Here is a 20,160-nt window from a genome sequence, read left to right as displayed (position 1 = left end):
CGGGTGCAGCCCAGAACTGTCTTCTGAGGAAGAGGTGCTCTCCTGGGCCCCCACTGTCCCCAAGCCTCAGGTAAGCCCATCAGGGTCACAAGGAAGGGGATCTGGGTTTGAGGCCAACCATGGCAACTGACTTACTTTCTAGCCTCAGTTTCCCCTAGGGTGTGCAGCTCTCACACTGTTTGGGTGACAGCCAGCCCTCTGGGCTTGGACATTCTTTCAGTGAGTCTTGAGGGTGGAGGGATGGGAAATGGAAGCCCAGGGCCTCAGCAGGGTGTCTTCCTCCGAGCTGGGGACATCTGCCTGTGGGAGGCTGGGCCCAACCTCCCTTGCTAACCTGCCCTGGGAGGAAGTGACAGGGCCCAGCACTGCCTACTCCCCTCCCCATGCTTTCTGGCAGTCTGAGCCTGGCTGGGTGTCCCCTGCTCCTCCAGGAGCCTACTTGGGCCTTTGGGTAGACAGATTAACAGACAGGGGAGGCTGGGTCATGGTTGGGCCACCCCAGGACCCTGATGGAGGGGCTCAGCTCATGACCCTGAGCCTGGGAGAGATGAGGCCATGCCTTTCAGGGCACTCAGCATGACCCGGCCCAGTGGACGGGACTGGGTAGCTTCCTTGGTGCAGGGGGTTGTCATGCAAGGATGGGGGCACCGACCAGGCCAGGCCCCCGCCCCATGACATGTGGTGGAAATGTCCGTTTGTTTTGTTTTGTTTTTTGCTTTTTATTTTTTGAGATGGAGTTTCACTGTTGTTGCCCAGGCTGGAGTGCAGTGGTGCAATCTTGCCTCACTACAACTTCTGCCCCCCAGGTTCAAGCAATTCTCCTGCCTCAGCTCCTGAATAGCTGGTATTACAGGCACCTGCCACCATACCCAGCTAATTTTTTGTATTTTTAGTGGAGACGGAGGTTTCACCATGTTGGCCAGGCTGGTCTCAAACTCTTCACCTCAGGTGATCCACCTGCTTCTGCCTCCCAAAGTGCTGGAATTATAGGCACAAGCCCCTGCATCTGGCCATGTGATAGGAATGTTCTGTGTCTATAATGGATACTGCACTTTGCTGGTCCAGCTCCTGAGTCTCCTTGGATCTCTAGGAATCGGTGTTTCTATCAGGAACCCTTAACCCTGTCCCAGACTCCCTGCTGGGACCCAGGGTGTTGGAGTGGCAAGAGGGCTGTCAGGCCTGGTGAAGGGTGTGAGCTGTCCCATAGGGCAGGGAGGAGGCAGGACCTGTTCTGTAGCTGGACAGACAGAGCCCTCTAGCTGCTTTCTGGAAGACTGAAGGGCAGGTGATGTTAGAGGGAGGGAGTGCAGGCAGGGGCTCTGAGGGAGTTCAGGTCAGAAACAAGTGGCACCTGGATTCAGGCTGTGGTGGTCACGGTGGGGATGAGGGGCTGCTTCAGATTCTGCTGGGGATGTGGGGTGGTGCGCTGCTGCTTGACTACTCCCAGTCCCCTCTGCTCTTGGTGTCTGCATCCAGGGCTGGGAGGCGGTCAAATGTTTCACACTATTGGCCCCAGGCCTGCCAAGTCTGGGGAGGTGGCCAACCTTCCACGATGGCATTTGGATGTTCCCTGTATGGGGGGAGGGCACAGGGGCTCCATTCCTAGACCACCTCTGGGACAGTGTGTCTGGCTCTGAGGTCAGATGCTCTGCCCTGGGACAGGGTGGAGTGGAGGGGAACCCAGCTTGGGGCTCATTGGAGGGGCTTGCTGGCAAACACTGCACTTTGTGGGAAACTGAGTGTGGGAGGGGGAACCCCCTACCTCTGTCACCACATCCCTCTTCGCTGTTGGGGTCATACCTGTCACCTACTGCCATAGCCATGAGACTTCCCAAGGGTCACTGCTGCACCTTACTGCACAGCCCGGAAGGGAGTCCACAGGGGACATACAGTGAGCAAGAGACCTGTGCCACTCAGGCCTCCTGGGGGTGTCCCCAATGCAGCCATGATAATAATCACAGCCACCATTCACCAAGCCCTTCCCACAGTCTAACCTACTCTATTCACAACACTCTCAGCAGCAAGGCAAGTGAGGTGCTGCCGTCATCCAGACTGGATGGTTCATTGATTTGCCTGAGGCCCCACGGCAGGTGAGTGGCAAGTCCAGCCTCACAGCAGGGCAGGCTAGCTATGCTCCCTGAGCCCCCTTTGCCATGCTTACCACATGCACATCCTGGGCTTGTGCAGGAATGCCCTGTCTCCTCCGTGCCCTGCTCTGTGCAAAACCCTCTTTGAGCTGTGCCTGGGAGATATGCTGAGAGAATTCATGGAAACAAATGTGTTACTGACAGCCTCTTTGCCTCCAGAGTTCAACTGGAGACCAGAGAAATCAGCTAGAGGCAGAGGGAGGTCACACGGAGTCCCCCAGAAAGGACTGGGCTACGCGCGCTTCAGGTAACCTTCTTGACCTTTAGGAGAATGAGAAGGCTGCCTGACCAGAGAGTCTCTGAAGAAGATTCTGTGGCTACATGCTCCTGCAGAGTGTGAGGGAGACCCTGGTTATTTCCTCAGCTGTTTCCACCAAATCCTCCCATCTTTCGTGGCCAACACCCCAGGCAAGGCTTGGTGCCCCCGTCTGCTGCTGGACAGTAAGTCCTGGCTCCGTGACAGTGAATCTGTGGGGTACTCTGATTGTGGGCACTATGGAAGCTAAACCCCATGCTCCAGGTGGGGTGGAGGGTCCTCAGGGGACTCCTGGACAGTGCCAGACTCTGGGCTGAGGTGGGGGACACAAGAGAAACCAGGCCAGGCCCGTCCCTACCAGAGCTTCTCCCTAAGCAGTGGAGGCTCAGCCACTGTGAGAAGGTAGGCAAGGCCCTGCAGAAAGAGGGGTGTGGAAATATGGGGGCTCCCAGGAAGGGCCCCTGCTGGAGATGGGGTTCTTACCAGGATGGACTCTGAAGATAAGCAGGGAGGATTTGGGAGGGCAGAGATGAGGCCCAGAGCTTCTGACAGAGGGCATGGCCTGGGCAAAGGTCTAGGGGCCGGACAGCCTGCACGAGTTCTGGGAAGTGGGAAGGAGACACTGGGCCTGTGTTTCTGAGGCCTGACTTTTGACTGTGCCCTGTTGGGGGAGGGACCAGGGAATGTCTGAGGCTGGACCTGACCCTGCTTCTTACCCTGTGGGTGCAGCAGAGCCATGAAGAAGAGGTTAGTGGTGCTGGGCCTGCTGGCCGTGGTCCTGGTGCTGGTCATTGTTGGCCTCTGTCTCTGGCTGCCCTCGGCCTCCAAGGAACCTGACAACCATGTGTACGCCAGGGCTGCCGTGGCTGCAGATGCCAAGCAGTGCTCGGAGATTGGGAGGTGAGTGGGGCAGGGCATGGGGGCATGGGCCATGAAAACTGGGCAAGTGGACCTGAGCAATACCTTCACCCCTGTGAGACTTAGTTTCCCCACATGTAAGCTTTGCTTGGACTCTCTCAGTAGCCTCTGGGAAGGGGACGTGACTCCGAGAGCAGGGTTTGGGTGTCCTAGAGCCAAACAGCGCCCCTTTTCTCAGTTCTAAGAGTCTCTTTCTCTTTGGATAAACTCCACTGTTTTATTATTTGGTTGTTATTTTTACTTATTTCTTCATATATCGATTTATTTAGAGATGGAGTCTCGCTCTGTCACCAGGCTGGAGTGTAGTAGGGCAATCTCAGTTAACTGCAACCTCTGCCTCCCAAGTTCAAGTGATTCTCATGTCTAAGCCTCCCAAGTAGCTGGGATTACAGGCATGTGCCACCACACCTAGCTAATTTGTGTGTGTGTGTGTGTGTGTGTGTGTGTTTCTTTTTCTGAGACAGAGTCTCACTCTGTCACCCAGGCTGGAGGGCAGTGGTGCGATCTCGGCTTACTGCAACCTCCACCTCCCGGGTTCAAGTGATTCTCCTGCCTCAGCCTCCACAGTAGCTGGGACTACAGGCTTGTGCCACCATGCCCAGCTAATTTTTGTATTTTTAGTAGAGACAGGATTTCACTATGTTGGCCAGGCTGGTCTTGAACTCCTGACCTCATGATCCACCTGCCTCTGCCTCTCAAAGTGCTGGGATTACAGGCATGAGCCACCACACCTGGCCTAATTATGGTGTTTTTAGTAGAGACAGGGTTTCACCATGTTGGTCAGGCTGGTCTCGAACTCCTGACCTCAGGTGATCCACCCACTTGGGCCTCCCAAAGTGTTGGGATTACAGGTGTGAGCCACCATGCCTGGCTTATTTTTTTTTTAAGGTGGAGTCTTACTCTGTCACCCAGGCTGGAGTGTAGGGGAGCGATCATTGCCCACTGCAGTTCAAACTCTTGGGTTTAAGTGATCCCCCTGCCTCAGATTCCTAAAGTACTGGGATTATAGCTGTGAGCCATGGTGCCTGGCCTCTACTGTTTTATTCTATTTTAGACTCCTATCTCATGTTATATACAAAGACTTAAACAGAAAATATCTTTTTTTTTTTTTGTTTTTTTGTTTTTTTGTTTTTTTTTTTGAGACAGAGTCTCGCTTAGTCGCCCAGACTGGAGTGCAGTGGCGCGATCTCGGCTCACTGCAAGCTCCGCCTCCTGGGTTCACGCCATTCTCCTGCCTCAGCCTCCCGAGTAGCTGGGACTACAGGCGCCCGCCGCCTCGCCCGGCTAATTTTTTTGCATTTTTAGTAGAGACGGGGTTTCACCATGTTAGCCAGGATGGTCTCGATCTCCTGACCTCGTGATCCGCCCGCCTCGGCCTCCCAAAGTGCTGGGATTACAGGCGTGAGCCACCGCGCCCGGCCTTATGTTTTTGATATTTTGAGATAGGGTCTTGTTCTGTCACCCAGACTGGAGTGCAGCGGCATGATCATAGCTCACTGCAGCCTTGAGCTCTTGGGCTTAAGCCATCTTTCCACCTCAGCCTCCTGAGTCACTAGGACTACAGGTGTGCATCACACCTGACTAATTAAAAAAGACTGTTTTGTAGAGATGAGGTCTAACTATATTGCCCAGGCTGGTCTTGAACTCCTGGCCTCAAGTGATCCTCCACCTTGGCCTCCCAAAGTGTTGAGATTATAGGTGTAAGCCACCATCTCTAGCCGGAAAAAAAAAAAAAAAAAGTTATTAATAAAATATAGCAATTTCCGGCCGGGCGCGGTGGCTCAAGCCTGTAATCCCAGCACTTTGGGAGGCCGAGACGGGCGGATCACGAGGTCAGGAGATCGAGACCATCCTGGCCGACACGGTGAAACCCCGTCTCTACTAAAAAATACAGAAAACTAGCCGGGCGAGGTGGCGGGCGCCTGTAGTCCCAGCTACTCGGGAGGCTGAGGCAGGAGAATGGCGTGAACCCGGGAGGCGGAGCTTGCAGTGAGCTGAGATCCGGCCACTGCACTCCAGCCTGGGCGGCAGAGCGAGACTCCGTCTCAAAAAAAAAAAAAAAAAAAAAAAAAAAAAAAAAAAAAAAAAAAAATATAGCAATTTCCCTTTTTGTCCCAATTATAAAAGTCATGTACATTTGTTTGCTTGAAAAAGAGGAAACTATCTGGGCGAGGTGGTTCACACCTGTAATCCCAGCATTTTGGGAGGCTCGGGCAGACCACCCAAGGTCAGGAGTTCGAGACCAGCCTGGCCAACATGGTGAAACTCCGTCCCTATTAAAATTACAAAATAGTTAGCTGGGCGTGGTGGAATGCACCTGTAATCCCAGCTACGCAGGAGGCTGAGGCAGGAGAATTGCTTGAACCCAGGAGGCAGAGGTTGCAGTGAGCTAAGATCACGCCACTGCACTCCAGCCTGGGTGACTGAGTGAAACTCTATCTTAGAAAAAAGAAAAAAGAAAAAGAGGAAACTGTAATCCCAGCACTTTGGGAGGTTGAGGCGATAGGATTGCTTTAGACCATGAGTTCAAGACCAGCCTGGGCAACATAGAAAGACCCTATCTCTACAAAAAGACAAAAAATTGCCAGCCATGGTGGTTCTTACCTGTAGTCCCAGCTACTCAGGAGACTGAAGTGGGAGGATTACTTGAGCCCAGGAGGTCAAGGCTGCACTGAGCCATGACGATGCCACTGCACTTCATCCTGGGTGACAAAGTGAGACTCTGTCTTATAAAACAGAGGCCAGGCACAGTGGCTCACACCTGTAATACCAGCACTTTGGGAGGCCAAGGTGGGTGGATTACTTGAACCCAGGAGTTCTTGACCAGCCTGGGCAACATGGCAAAATCCGATCTTTACAAAACATACAAACAAACAAAATTGGCTGGGCATGGTGGCATGTGCCTATAGTCCCAGCTACTTGGGAGGCTGAGGTGGGAGGGTCAATTGAGCCCAGGAGATTCAGGCTGCAGTGATCTGAGATCACACCACTGCACTCCAGCCTGAGCAACAAAGAGAGACTTTGTCTCAAAAAAAAAAAAAAAAAAGACGACAAGGTGGGCGGATCATGAGCTCAAGAGATGGAGACCATCCTGGCCAACATAGTGAAACCCCATCTCTCCTCAAATATAAAAATTAGCCAGGCGTGGTGGCGTGTGCCTGTAGTCCCAGCTACTCGGGAGGCTGAGGCAGGAGAATGGCTTGAACCCAGGAGGCAGAGGTTGCAGTGAGCTGAGATAGTGCCACTGCACTCAGGCCTGGCAACAGAGCAAGATTCTGCCTCAAAAACAAAAAAAAAAAAAAAAGAAAGAAAAAGAAAAAGAAAGAAACTAAAAACAAAAACCCCAAAACTCGAATGGACTTCTCTTCCATCCTCCGTTAGGCAGGTGGGCAGCAGGGTGTGTATGCAGGGCCAAGATGGAAGCCTGCAGGTTCTCACGTCTTTATGTGCCACATGGCAGGGATGCACTGCGGGACGGTGGCTCTGCGGTGGATGCAGCCATTGCAGCCCTGTTGTGTATGGGGCTCATGAATGCCCACAGCATGGGCATCGGGGGTGGCCTGTTCCTCACCATCTACAACAGCACCACTCGTGAGTGCCTTGGGAGAGGCGAGGGAGAGGGGCAGGGGGTGTGGGTTGGGCCGTGGCACAGCTGGGTGGTCCCCGGGCTCACGCAGCATAAAGGGTTTGGGTGGGTCTGCCTGCCTACCTGCTTCTCCTTCTAGGAAAAGCTGAGGTCATCAACGCCCGCGAGGTGGCCCCCAGGCTGGCCTTTGCCAGCATGTTCAACAGCTCACAGCAGTCCCAGAATGGTAAGCTGTCCTGCAAGCTTGGGGTGTGGGTGCAGAGCCAGCTGGGCCACTGGGAAGGGGCCTTGCCCACAGGATCCTGGAACTGTCAGGGTCCAGGGGCAGTTCTAGCACCTCCATCCCTTCCTGGCCCCATAGCATCCTCCCACAATGAGTGGTCAGGACCATCATCACCAGGGTAAAGGGCTAGGAGCTTCTGTTATTTCTGCTAAGGCCTCCGGGGCCACCCTGTGCAGCACACGGAGAGAATAATTATTACACTAGCAGCCCTCATGGACCAGGGCTCACTGGGGCCCACACTCTGCTCTGTGCTTTTCATCCATGAGTCCCTCACACCCCTCCCTGCTCCTTTGGGGTAGGGAATGCTATGTGGGTTCCCATTTTACAGGGTGGGGATGCTGAGGCCCAGAGAGGTCATGCAAATCAGCTGAAGTCACATAGCTGGGAGGTGGTGAAGTTAAAATTGAACCCAAGCTGTCTATACCCTGCCTTTTCAACAGGCATCCCATTCACTCATTTGTTCATTTGTGGGGATGGCGCTCTAGAGTGTGAGATGGAGTCTCTCTTTTCCAATCTGGTCTTCAGTGGAGAGGAGGCCCCCAAATTCCCCAGGTACCTGAGGGGAAGCTACTGTCCATCCAGGAAGCCACTGTCCATCCTCAAAGGAGGCACAATAGATTATGAGATTAAAAATTGGAAGATTGGGTGGGTCTCAACAGCTCACGCCTATAATCCTAGTACTTAAGGAGGCCAAGTCAGGAGGACTGCATCAGCCCAGGAGTTTGAGACCAGCCTGGGCAACATAGCAAGACTCCGTCTCTACAAAAAATGAAAAAAAAAAAAAAATTAGCCAGGTGTGGTGGTATGTGTCTATGGTCCCAGCTACTCGGGAGGCTGAGGTGGGAGGATCACTTGAGCCCATGAGGTTGAGGCTGCAGTGAGCCATGATTGTACCACCGCACTCTAGTTTAGGCAACAAAGCGAGACCCTGTCAAAAAAAAAAAAAAATGCTGGATGTGGTGGCTCACGCTTGTAATCCCAGCACTTTGGGAGGCTGAGGCGGGTGGATCACCTGGGTCAGGAGTTCAAGACCATCCTGGCCAACATAGTGAAACCCTGTCTCTACTAAAAACATAATAATTAGCTAGGCGTGGTGGCATGGGCCTGTAATCCCAGCTACTCAGGAGTCTAAGGCAGGAGAATCACTTGAACCCGGGAGGTGGAGGTTACAGTGAGCCGAGATCATGCCACTGTACTCCAGCCTGGGCAACAAGAGCAAAGCTCGGTCTCAAAAAAAAAAAAAAAAAAAAGTTGGAGGATGGAGGAGCAGGGCACACTCACCATAGCAAGTCTTAGACCTCAGGTGAGGATCCTGGGTGGTGCCCTTTGGAGTCTTCTACAACATACTCAATCTTTGATTTTTTTTTTTTTTTTTTGAGATGGAGTCTCACTCCTGTTGCCCAGACTAGAGTGCAGTGGTACAATCTTTGCTCACTGCAACCTCCGCCTCCCAGTTTCAAGTGATTGTCCTGCCTCAGCCTCCCAAGTAGCTGGGATTACAGGTTCCCGCCACCATGCCCAGCCAATTTTTTCTATTTTTAGTAGAGAGGGGTTTCACTATGTTGTCCAGGTTGGTCTCGAACTCCTGACCTCATGATCCGCCCCCCTCGGCCTTCCAAAGTGCTGGAATTACAGGTGTGAGCTACTGCACTGACCAATCTTTCATTTTTTTAATACTCATTGAGAAACTCAGCATCTGTAGACATGAAGTTGCTCAGGGTAAGAGAATGCAGGAATCATAGGCTTGGTACCTTGTGGACGCTTGGAATCATTTCTTTTTTTTTTTTTTTTTTTTGTTTTTTTTTTGAGACGGAGTCTGGCCCTGTGGCCCAGGCTGGAGTGCAGTGGCCGGATCTCAGCTCACTGCAAGCTCTGCCTCCCGGGTTTACGCCATTCTCCTGCCTCAGCCTCCCAAGTAGCTGGGACTACAGGCGCCTGCCACCACGCCCGGCTAGTTTTTTGTATTTTTTTAGTAAAGACGAGGTTTCACCGGGTTAGCCAGGATGGTCTCGATCTCCTGACCTCGTGATCCGCCCGTCTCGGCCTCCCAAAGTGCTGGGATTACAGGCTTGAGCCACCGCGCCCGGCCTGAAATCATTTCTTTAACTAGAATGTATTGAGCATCTCTTAAAGAATCAGGTGTTGTTCCTGAAACTGGGGTGAAAAACAAAGATGGCAGATGAAATCTGTGACATTCCAGCTGGGAAGGAGAAACTAGGCAGGTGTGGGTGTGCTATGGAAAAACAGACCTGGGGGGCCTCAAAATCTGGGATTCTATGGAGGGTGACCTAGTCAGGGAGGGGATATTTGAGCAAAGACCCAGAGGCAGAGGTGGGGTCAGGGGAGCTGTGTGGTGTCTGGGGGAAGACCAAGTGATCCAGGTGTGATGGGCAGGGACAGAGCCCTGTGGGGAGCTGGGGAGGCTGCAGCAAGTGACCCGAGGGGGACGGCCCAGGTTGTGTGGGATCTCTTAGGTCATGGTGAAGCCTCTGCCTCTTGTCTCAAGGAAGTGGGGGCCCGTGGAGTGTGTGAGTGGAGGGGGATGTATCTGACCTGTGGACCCCTTGGGTTGCTGTGTAAGGGACAGGGAGCATGTGGGGACCTGTCCAGAGGTCACTGCAGTAATTCATGGAGAGGGTGGTGGGAAGTGGCTGACGCTGGACAGATACACTTCGAAGTGGAGCCTGCAGATTTGAGGATGGGTTGGGTGTGATGCTGGTGTAGGGAGTCCCCGAGGACCCCAGATCCTTTGTCTGTACCTGGAAGGATGGGGTGACCCTAACGGAGACAGGCAGGGCTCTCAGGAAGCAGGTCTGAGTGGACACTCAGGAGCTCGATTTTGGGCACGTTTAAGTTTGAGATGCTTTCTTCAAGCAGGCAGGTAGATACTCAGGTCTGGCGATTTAAGGAGCAGTCCAGGCCAGCAGGTCAATTTGGGAGTTGTCAGTGCTTCAATGGAGGCTGAAGCTCAGATGTCAGGCAGACCACCAGGAGAGAGAGCAAAGACAGAAGGCAAAGCAGGAGCTAGGATGGCAGGCGGGGGACACTCAGGTGGAGCCAGGTGCTGGGATGCAGGGGTGGCTCTCAGGGAGAGTGATGAGCCTAGTAAAGCTGAGAGGGGGCACTGGGTCTGGCAGTGTGGGGGTCGCTGGAGAGCTTGGCAAGTGTGGTGGCATAACAGCCTGATTGGAGTGAGGTCAGGAGATTTTTTTCTGATATTGATACATGATATTTTCTATACATATGGGTACATGTGAGTGCTTGTTACATGCGTAGTGTATGATGATCAAGGCAGGGTATTTGGGGTCTCCGTCACCTTGAGTATTTTTCATTCCTGTTTGTTAGCACCATAGTCTTCTCTTCCAGTTACTTTGAAATATACAAAATACTGTTGCTAAGCATTGTCACCCTGCTCTGCTGTCAAACATTAGAACTGCTGTCTTGACTGGGCCTGCGGTGCGGTGGCTCATGCCTGTTATCCCAACACCTTGGAAAGCTGAGGTGGGTGGATTACCTGAGGTCAGGAGTTTGAAACCAGCCTTGCCAACATGGCGAAACCCCATCTCTACTAAAAATACAAAAATTAGCCTGGCGTGCTGGCATGTGCCTGTAATCCCAGCCACTTGGGAGGCTGAGGCAGGAGAGTTACTTGAACCCAGGAGGCAGAGGTTGCAGTGAGCTGAAATCATGCCACTGAACTCCAGTCTGGGACACACAGCAAGACTCTGTCTCAAAAAAAAAAAAAAGAAAGAAAGAAAAAAAAAAAGACGTTCTGTCTAACTGCAAGGGGGAAGGAATCATATGCTGGGTGTCAGACCTTCCAGGATGTATGTGCAGCTTCTAAGAATTGAAACCACTGGCTCTTGGAAACTTGTGCCAGGCTTCAGGGTGGGAGAGGCAGTTCTAGAGCCACAGCCACCAAGCCTGGGAGTAGCCAAATGGCCCCCGTCATCTCTGGCGAGAGCAGGAAAATACCTGGGCGCAGAGGCCACGGTTGTATCTTTCTGGGCAAAGGGTCAGTGTCTATAGTGTACATATGGTCAGTGAGGCTCGGGGGGGAAGCAGGACCAGGGGTCTGTTTCCAGTGACCTCCTCGAAAGTCAGAACTGGAAGGCAAAACCCCTTATAGGCTGGGTGCACCTGTAATCCCAGTATGTCGGGAGGCTGAGGTGGGAGGATCACTTGAGGCCAGGAGTTTGAGACCAGTCTTGGCAACACAGCAAGACCCCTGTCTCTACAAAAAAATAGAAAATAAAAAATTAGGCTCGGTGTGGTGGCTCACGCCTGTAATCACAGAACTTTGAGAGGCTGAGCAGGGTGGATCACCTGATGTTAGGAATTCAGGACCAGCCTGACGAACCTGGTGAAACCTGTCTCTACTAAAATTACAAAAATTAGCAAGGCGTGGTGGTGCATGCCTGTAATCCCAGCTACTTGGGAGGCTGAGGCAGGAGAATTATTTGAACTCGGGAGGTGGAGGTTGGAGTGAGCCAAGATTGTGCCATTGCACTCCAGCCTGGGCAACAAGAGTGAAACTCTATCTCCAAAAAAAAAAAAAAAAAAGCCACATGTGGTGGGGTGTGTCTATAGTCTCAGGTACTTCTGAGGCTGAGGTGGGAGGATCGCTTGAGCCTGGAAAACCAAGGCTGCAGTGAGCCGTGATTGCACCACTCCACTCCAGCTGGGGCAACAGAGTGAGACCCTGTCTCAAAACAAACAAAAAACCCTTATAGTTGGATGGGGAAACTGAGGCTGGCAGAGGGGACAGGACGGAGGTTAAGGCTCAGGTCTTGCCTCTGGAGCAGTTGAAAAGAGGAAGAGAGCCCTTTCTTAGGGCTGACTGGGTCTTGAGGGTGGTCTGTGCTTGACCTGGGTTGGGCAGGACCTGCTCTTGCTTTGGCACATTCTGGTGGATCCCATGAGTGTTACAGGATAAGGCCTTGTGGTCAGTGAGATGGGAGAGGATCTGGCCTGGCACAGGATTTTAGACACGCAGGCACCTGCACAGACACCTCATCCTGGGACAGCGAAACCCAGTTGCATGCTACTGCTTCCCCTCCTGTGCCCTCCTCAGACATCCCTGGTCCATGTACTCTCCTGCCTGCCGAGCCCAGATATGACCTTAAACATCCCCTTCTGCTGGGTGTGGTGGTTCACTCCTGGAATCTCAGCTGCTTGGGAGGCTGAGGTGGGAGAATTACTTGAGTCCAGGAGTTTGAGACCAGGCTGGGAAAGATGGCAAGACCCCATCTCAAAAAAGAACAAAAAATATCTTTCGTCCTAAGCCTCATTGACCCATCTGTAAAATGAGTCAGGGAATGTGCCTGGGATGCTGCCTGTGAGAGATTCTGATGTCCCCTACTCAGGGCCACTAACTGTAGCTCTCTCTCCCCAGGGGGGCTGTCAGTGGCGGTGCCCGGGGAGATCCGAGGCTATGAGCTGGCGCACCAGCGGCATGGGCGGCTGCCCTGGGCTCGCCTCTTCCAGCCCAGCATCCAGCTGGCCCGCCAGGGCTTCCCCGTGGGCAAGGGCTTGGGGGCAGCCCTGGAAAACAAGCGGACCGTCATCGAGCAGCAGCCTGTCTTGTGGTATGTCTGTGGGTGCGGCCCCCTGACACAGGCAGTGCAGGCACAGCCCAAGGACCCTGCAGGCCCCTAGCAGCAGTGGAGCGGCCCTCTGCCCTCAGGACCCCGCACTGATAATGGGCTGAGGAGATACAGACCCTTCCCACCACGTGTGGGGATACATTCTGAGGTGGGGTCCTAGTGGCCACTGTGGCTGGCCATGTGTCCTGAGTGGCAAGGGACACTAGGAGGCTCCCGGAAGGGACATTGGGAGGATGAGTGCTGAGCGACAGGGCCACCCACCTGTGACAGGTGCTGCCCCTGCTTTGCTCCGTTCTCCTGTGTGGATGGGTGTCGGGGATGGTCTAGCTGAGTCCATCCCACCTGCTTCCTCACGTGAGCCCCCTCTGCCCCAGTGAGGTGTTCTGCCGGGATGGAAAGGTGCTTCGGGAGGGGGAGAGACTGACCCTGCCGCGGCTGGCTGACACCTACGAGACGCTGGCCATCGAGGGTGCCCAGGCCTTCTACAACGGCAGCCTCACGGCCCAGATTGTGAAGGACATCCAGGCAGCTGGTGAGTGGATAACCTCAGGAGTGAGGAACCCTGCAGTGGAAACCCTGAGCTGTGGCCCAGAGCCCTGGGGTCTTCCTGTCCTGCCTGAGCCTGCAGGAAGTTCCTGGTGGAGGAGGGTCAGTGGCCGGCCATGTGGGTTCACAGCTCCTGGGTATGTCAAAGCCAAGAGAGGCCTTGCGGTCCAGGAGAGCAAGCCCCTGGTGGGGTAAATGCAGGTGTAGGCAAGAGCCAGGGCTAGGGAAGCACTAGAATACGGCCTGAAGATCCAGGAGGACTTGGAGGAGGTGGTGACTGGGCTGCAGATAACTGTGTTAGGCAGGGAGAGGAAGGGATTCCTGGCAGAGGAGCAGCTGGGCTAAGGCCCAGGGAGAGGGGGCTTTGATTCACCAGGAGGGTTATGTGGATGAGGGTCACCTTGAGAGAGGCGTGGGGAAGGGGCTTTGTGGGGCAGGGGCCTGGAGCTTGGCTGTGGCTTTCTTCAGGTAATTTTTGTCACTGTTTCATGGAGAAGGATGACTAGTGTGTCGACCTTTACCACTGAGGCTGGAAATTAGCATGCCAATACCCTGTCTGTCTGGAGCTGACTCCAGGAGAATTAAGAGCCTCCCTCCCTCCCTCTATCCATTCATCGTGAGGAGAAGAGGCCAAACGGCTGGGACACCGGCAGGAATTCTCCACTTAGAAAAGGCCCTCTGAGCTGGGCGTGGTGGCTCACGTCTGTAATCCCAGCACTTTGGGAGGCCGAGGCAGGTGGATCACCTGAGGTCAGGTGTTCAAAACCAGCCCAGCCAACATGGTGAAATCCTGTCTCTACTAAAAATACAAAATTAGTCGGGCATGGTGGGTTGTGCCTATAATCCCAGCTACTTGGGAGGCCACGGCAGGAGAATTGCTAGAACCCGGGAGGCTGAGGTTGCAGTGAGCCAAGATTGCACCACTGCACTCCACAGATACTCCATCTCAAAAAAAAAAAAAAAAAAAAGAAAGAAAAGGCCCTCTGAGGCCAAGCTTGGTGTCTCACACCTGTAATCCCAACACTTTGGGAGGCTGAGGTAGAAGTTGAGGCCAGAAGTCCAAGACAAGCCTGGGCAACATAGTGAGACTACAAAAAACATATTGAGACTCTACATAAATATAGTGGGGGTGGGGCTGGGGAACAAGAAAACATAAAAAATTCAAAGCATACTGAAAAGAAATACAGCAAGACCCTACAAAAAAATTAAAATTTGCTGAGTGTGGTGGTGCCACCTTTAGCCTCAGCTACTGGGGGAGGATCTGCTGGAGGATCACTTGAGCCCAGGAGTTCAAGGCTGTGATTAAGCCACTGCACTCCAGCCTGGGTGACAGAGCAAGATCCTATCTCTAAAAAAGAAAAAGGAAAACACTGTTTGGCCATAGAGGAGAGAAGGCAGACAGGAAGCCAGTAAGCCAAGCAGGCAGAGGGCAGGTGGCCCCAGCCCAGCTGTGGGGTGGTAAGCAGTGTCAGGGAGACAGGAGTTCAAGAGCGAGTGAGGTTCCCAAGGGGGCAAGGTTGCCTGTGGCCCCCTCCCAGGGCACAGTCCCACCCCTCCAGTAGTGCACTCTGTCCTCCCTGGTAGGTACAGGCTTTTCCCCACCACTATGGTGCAGCCATGCCTGCCCCCAACACCATTGGTGCAGCTCCATCCTCCACACAAGGGTGCAGCCCCTTCCCAGCGCCCATTCGAGCTGCCGTCCCGTTGCAGGGGGCATTGTGACAGCCGAGGACCTGAACAACTACCGCGCTGAGCTGATTGAGCACCCGCTGAACATCAGCCTGGGAGATGCGGTGCTGTACATGCCCAGCGCGCCGCTCAGCGGGCCCGTGCTGGCCCTCATCCTCAACATCCTTAAAGGTGAGTGGTCGCGCTACAGCCCTGTGGTAGGACCCATGACACGCCCCACCCCTGCTGCAGCTCTGCTGGCCCCCATGCCACGTCTTTGCATCACTGAGCTCCCAGGGAGTGCTCCTGCGTCACAGCTCACCATGTCCTGAAGGAGGCAGTGCAGAGCCACAGGGCTGAAGTGGGCAATGCTCAAGGGTTGGAGGAGGAACAGGAGTCATCAGGACGGAGAGAGGTACAGGAGCTCAGGGCTGCAGGGCTTGGTCCAGAGGGCATCCCTGGTCCAGTGGGTGGCCCTGCCACTTGGTCATTGCGTGGCCAGAGCTGATGCGTGACGTGAGATCCAGGTTGGGGAGCCTTTACCTTACTTCACTCTCACCACAGCCTTCTGAAGCAGCTGCTGCTATTGGTTATTAAATGCTCCTTGAGGTGGGCAAAGTGGCTGAGGAAGGTGTTCACCCTCTGAGTCCCTCAGATCCTCTGGGGCTCAGCAACGTGCACCTGGTTCTGATCAACCAGGGTACAACTTCTCCCGGGCGAGCGTGGAGACCCCGGAGCAGAAGGGCCTGACGTACCACCGCATCGTAGAGGCTTTCCGGTTTGCCTATGCCAAGAGGACCCTGCTTGGGGACCCCAAGTTTGTGGATATGACTGAGGTAAGGGGCAGAGGCTGGCCCACTGTAGTCGTGGGGCCTGCTGTAGAGGCGTCAGGTGGGCTTCCCAGGGCGGCTGCAGCCTCACATATGCTTTATGAATCCATTCCTGCCACAAACTTTGGTTGCGGGCCTACTGTGTGCTCAGATGGACTGGTCGGTGACCCCGAGTCTTGGCCTCTGCCCCACAGAACTGACAGTGTGGGGAATTAGTGGCCACACTCCTACCTCAAGTGCTTTGCACATGCTGTGGTTCTCGAGCTCAGTGCTGAGATGAGGAACGCATGGGGGCATTGCAGCCCTCGGGCATGAGGAGAAGGACAGATGAAAGGGAGAGCTCCATGCTGGGTCCCTGTGAGACCCTGTCATATCCCTTCCCGCTGAGGATTCTCACATCCCTCCTTACCTACTCGGGTCCTTGGCATTCCCGGGCAGACCTGCAGACCCCTCCACACTGACCAGGGACCTCCCCGGAGGGGCCTCAGCTGCCCGGGTGGTGTCTTCTCTTTCCCCATGAGCATTCTGCACCTCTGACTCCTGCTGTAGCCAGTGACCTGGTGTCTTGTCTCTCTGAGGGGACAGGGCCACTACAGCGTGTCCCCTTTTAGCTAAGGCCAGCTCTTCCGTCCACTTGCTGGCTCAGGGCACTGTTCCTACAATGCTCCTCTCTGCCTCTGACCATTTACTTCTTTATAACGGATTATTCCCGAAAGAAAGGCAGCTCTTGTAGCTCTAGAAACTTCCATCTGCTGCCTCCTTCTGTCCTCTGCTCCCCTTACAGCAAACATGGCTGGGCTATGTCCTCTCTCCCTTCAGGGTGTCCCCTCCCCTGCTCTATCCCCATGCCACCAGATCGCCACATCCAGCCTCAGTTTCCCCATCAGGCCCCACTCAACAGCATCTCACACAGCTCACCACACTCTCCTCGAGTTTTCATTTTGCAAATTTTCACACCTACGAAAATGTTAAAAAAACCCCAAACCGTCCAAGTGTCAATGTTCCCTTTCCCTAGAGTCCGCAGTGTGGACGTTTCTGCTGGATTTCCTCTCTCTCCGTCTCCACCCACGTCTATTGGGATTCGTGTTTTTCTGAGGGATTTGACAGTAGGTTGCTGATGTCACACCTCAGGGTGTGTCTCAAGAGTGAGACTTGAACATACCACAGCAGGATGCTGGGGTGACACAACCTGCTGTCCCTTCTCTTTACCTACAGTAGGCTCCCTTGGCTGTTTTGTTTCTGTTGTGTTTTTGTTTGGACACAGTCTCTGTCATCCAGGTTGGAGTGCAGTGGTGTGATCTCAGCTCACTGCAGCCTCAACCTCCAGGGCTCAAGAAATCTTCTTACTTCAGCCCCTCCAAGCAGCTGGGATCACAGGCACATGCCACCAAACCTGGCTAATTTTTGTATTTTTTTTTAGAGATAGGGTCTTGCCACATTGCCCAGACTGGTCTCAAACTCCTGGGCTCAAACGATCCTCCCACCTCAGCCTCCCAAAGCGCTGGGCTTACAGGTGTGAACCACAGTGCTCGACCTGTTTTGTTGATTTTTAAAGCCCAGGGCAGTGGTCTGGAAGATGTCCCACATCCTGGATTTGCCTTTCTGTTTCCTTAGGGGCAGATTCAGACAGAGCACCTTGCCCTGCGATTGCTAATCTGTGGGGGTGTTGCTGAAACTCTCCTGAGGCATTTTCTTCAGCCTTCAGGGCCCATCCTCTCTGTCTCCTCCTTCACCTCCTCATCTCCTCGCCACGGCCTTGGGGACCTTGGCCAGGCTCGTGGCATCCGGCAGCCTCTCAATGTCAATACCTCCATATTCATCCCTCAGCCCGCCCTTGCCGGTGCACCCATGCTTATACATGCACCCATGCTCTTCAGGTCTGATGAAGCATCCAAAGGCAAGCTCCTGACCATCCCCAAACCTGCCCCTTCTGCAGGATTTGCCTCCCTAGTTGGCGCCATCCTCAATTCTTCTCTTTCTCCCACCCAGGCCATCATCTCTTGCCTGGTTGATACCCGCAGCCTCCCCTTTGGGCTTTATCTTTATCCCCCTCACAGCTGCCAGAGGGACCCTGTGAAAACACTCCCCAGCCTGCTCATTCCTCTGCCCAAAGCCTGTGTGGCACAGAGCAAAAGCCAGCCATTATGGGACCTAGGAGGTCCTGTGGGATGGGCCCCAGCCTGCATCTTCATATTCTTCTCCTCCCTAACCCATTCACTCTCTGCCTATCGCTTACCAGCCTATACCACCTGCCTCAGGGCCTTTGCACTGACCATTAAGGCCGCATTCCAGGCTCTTTTCACATGTTGCCTCCTCTGAGAAGCCCTCCCTGACCACTCTACCCATACCTCATGCCTCTCAATTCCCCTTACCTGGTTTGTGGTTTCAGCACTTTCCTCATGTGCGTTTGTTTTTCTTGGCATGAGGGCAGGGACCTAAGTGTCTGTTCCCTGTTGATTTTCCAGTGCCAGGCATGCAGTGCAAACTCTAGAAATATATTTTTGCATGAGTGAGTGAATGAGTGATTGAATGTGGCAAGGGTCTGGAGGCTGAGGGCCAGATAGACAGACATTCAGAGTTGCTGGAAGGCGACAGAGACAGAGAGTCAGACTGGTCATGCAAAGTCCTGGGCCTGTCCTTGAGCCCTAGGGAGCCATGGAAGGCTGTGGGTGCCAGAGGGTTGTGGTCAGAGTCACAGTCGGGGGCCTTCTGAGACCTGTGCCCCCTCCCCACCCTCCCTCCCCACCTCCTCAGGCCAGCTCTGGGGTCTCGGCAGGTGGTCCGCAACATGACCTCCGAGTTCTTCGCTGCCCAGCTCCGGGCCCAGATCTCTGATGATACCACTCACCCGATCTCCTACTACAAACCCGAGTTCTACACACCGGATGATGGGGGCACTGCCCACCTGTCTGTCGTCGCAGAGGACGGTAGTGCTGTGTCCGCCACCAGCACCATCAACCTCTAGTAGGGGCTGCTGGGCCCCCTGGGTGGGACAGGGCCAGGGGCATGTGGTCCAGGGACTGCCCACTTATCCAGTAAGGTGGCTCCATCACCCCTTTTCCTGGTGGGAAACTGAGGCCTGACCTTGGTAGCTTATCCTGGGCCTCTCAGGGAGTAAGTTTGAGCCCAGGTTGGGTCGGGCGAGGTCAGGCGCTGTCTGACCTGGCTGGGCGGTAGCTTTGGCTCCAAGGTCCGCTCCCCAGTCAGCGGGATCCTGTTCAATGATGAAATGGATGACTTCAGCTCTCCCAGCATCACCAATCAGTTTGGGGTGCCCCCCTCACCCGCCAATTTCATCCAGCCAGGTATGGGGTGGAGGTCTGGGGGTGAAGGGCTGGGGTGGAGAGGAGTGTGTCCTGGGCAGGCAGCTGACCGGCATCCCTGCCTTCTCCCATCGGCCACAGGGAAGCAGCCGCTCTCGTCCATGTGTCCAACGATCATGGTGGGCCAGGACGGCCAGGTCCGGATGGTGGTGGGAGCTTCTGGGGGCACGCAGATCACCACGGCCACTGCACTAGTATGTGTCACCCCTTTTCTCCCTGGCTCTGCCCACCCTGCACAGCCCCCAGGCCATGCTGATCACACTCCCATGCCCCAGGCCATCATCTACAACCTCTGGTTCGGCTATGATGTGAAGCGGGCCGTGGAGGAGCCCCGGCTGCACAACCAGCTTCTACCCAACGTCACAACAGTGGAGAGAAACATTGACCAGGTGCGCTGGGGGTTGGAGAAACTGAGTCACAGTGTGGGGTCCCAGGGCATCCTGGATTGGAGGCCTGGATCATCACGGAGTGGACAATGGTTGGTGTCCTCTCTCTGGTGCCTGGGCCATCTGGAGCGTCTGTGCCATGAGGGCCAAGCCCCTGCTCCAGTGAGACCCAGCAGGCCCCAACCTGCTGTTCCTGATGACCTGGCCCAAAATGGCACCACCTGGGCTGAGGCCTGTGACCACACAGGCATGGTTCAGGTGGCATCTGGAGCCCTGCTCAGGCTTCCTGTCTCCTCCCACCCCCAGGCAGTGACTGCAGCCCTGGAAACCCGGCACCATGACACTGAGATCGCATCCACCTTCATCGCTGTGGTGCAAGCTGTCGTCCACACACCTGGTGGCTGGGCAGCTGCCTCGGACTCCAGGAAAGGCGGGGAGCCTGCCGGTTACTGAGTGCTCGGGGCGGACAAAGCTGACCAGCAATCCAGGGACAAGATACTCACCAGGACCAGGAAGGGGACTTTGGGGTCTCCTGTGAGTGGTAGAGCATCACAATAAATGAGGCCACTGTGTCAGGCTCCAGGTGGCCTCCCTGGCCTGGCTCCCCACTC

The 20,160-nt window shown here is 54.5% G+C and overlaps 1 protein-coding gene across 4 annotated transcripts in view; it reads left to right on the top strand.

The window, feature by feature from the left end:
- The window catches only part of GGT1 (gamma-glutamyltransferase 1), a 43,541-nt gene extending 23,381 nt beyond the window's left edge, over positions 1-20,160 (top strand). For 2 of the 4 annotated variants that reach the window (XM_025398432.1, XM_025398431.1), the window contains exons 2-16: positions 1-70; positions 2,022-2,090; positions 2,307-2,588; positions 3,133-3,303; positions 6,782-6,912; positions 7,047-7,133; positions 12,586-12,778; positions 13,171-13,328; positions 15,053-15,202; positions 15,710-15,846; positions 18,617-18,804; positions 19,018-19,145; positions 19,245-19,357; positions 19,439-19,552; positions 19,856-20,160. In XM_025398432.1, the coding sequence (XP_025254217.1) occupies positions 3,140-3,303; positions 6,782-6,912; positions 7,047-7,133; positions 12,586-12,778; positions 13,171-13,328; positions 15,053-15,202; positions 15,710-15,846; positions 18,617-18,804; positions 19,018-19,145; positions 19,245-19,357; positions 19,439-19,552; positions 19,856-20,002 (1,710 nt within the window). In that variant the 5' untranslated portion in view covers positions 1-70; positions 2,022-2,090; positions 2,307-2,588; positions 3,133-3,139 and the 3' untranslated portion in view covers positions 20,003-20,160. Of the gene's footprint in view, positions 71-2,021; positions 2,091-2,306; positions 2,589-3,132; positions 3,304-6,781; positions 6,913-7,046; positions 7,134-12,585; positions 12,779-13,170; positions 13,329-15,052; positions 15,203-15,709; positions 15,847-18,364; positions 18,464-18,594; positions 18,805-19,017; positions 19,146-19,244; positions 19,358-19,438; positions 19,553-19,855 lie in introns of those variants that run through there. The other 2 variants (XM_025398434.1, XM_025398435.1) reach the window with 2 other exon arrangements.

Source organism: Theropithecus gelada, chromosome 10 (assembly GCF_003255815.1).
Source record: "Theropithecus gelada isolate Dixy chromosome 10, Tgel_1.0, whole genome shotgun sequence".
NCBI lineage: Eukaryota > Metazoa > Chordata > Mammalia > Primates > Cercopithecidae > Theropithecus > Theropithecus gelada.
This window is presented reverse-complemented; position numbering and strand designations above follow the sequence as displayed.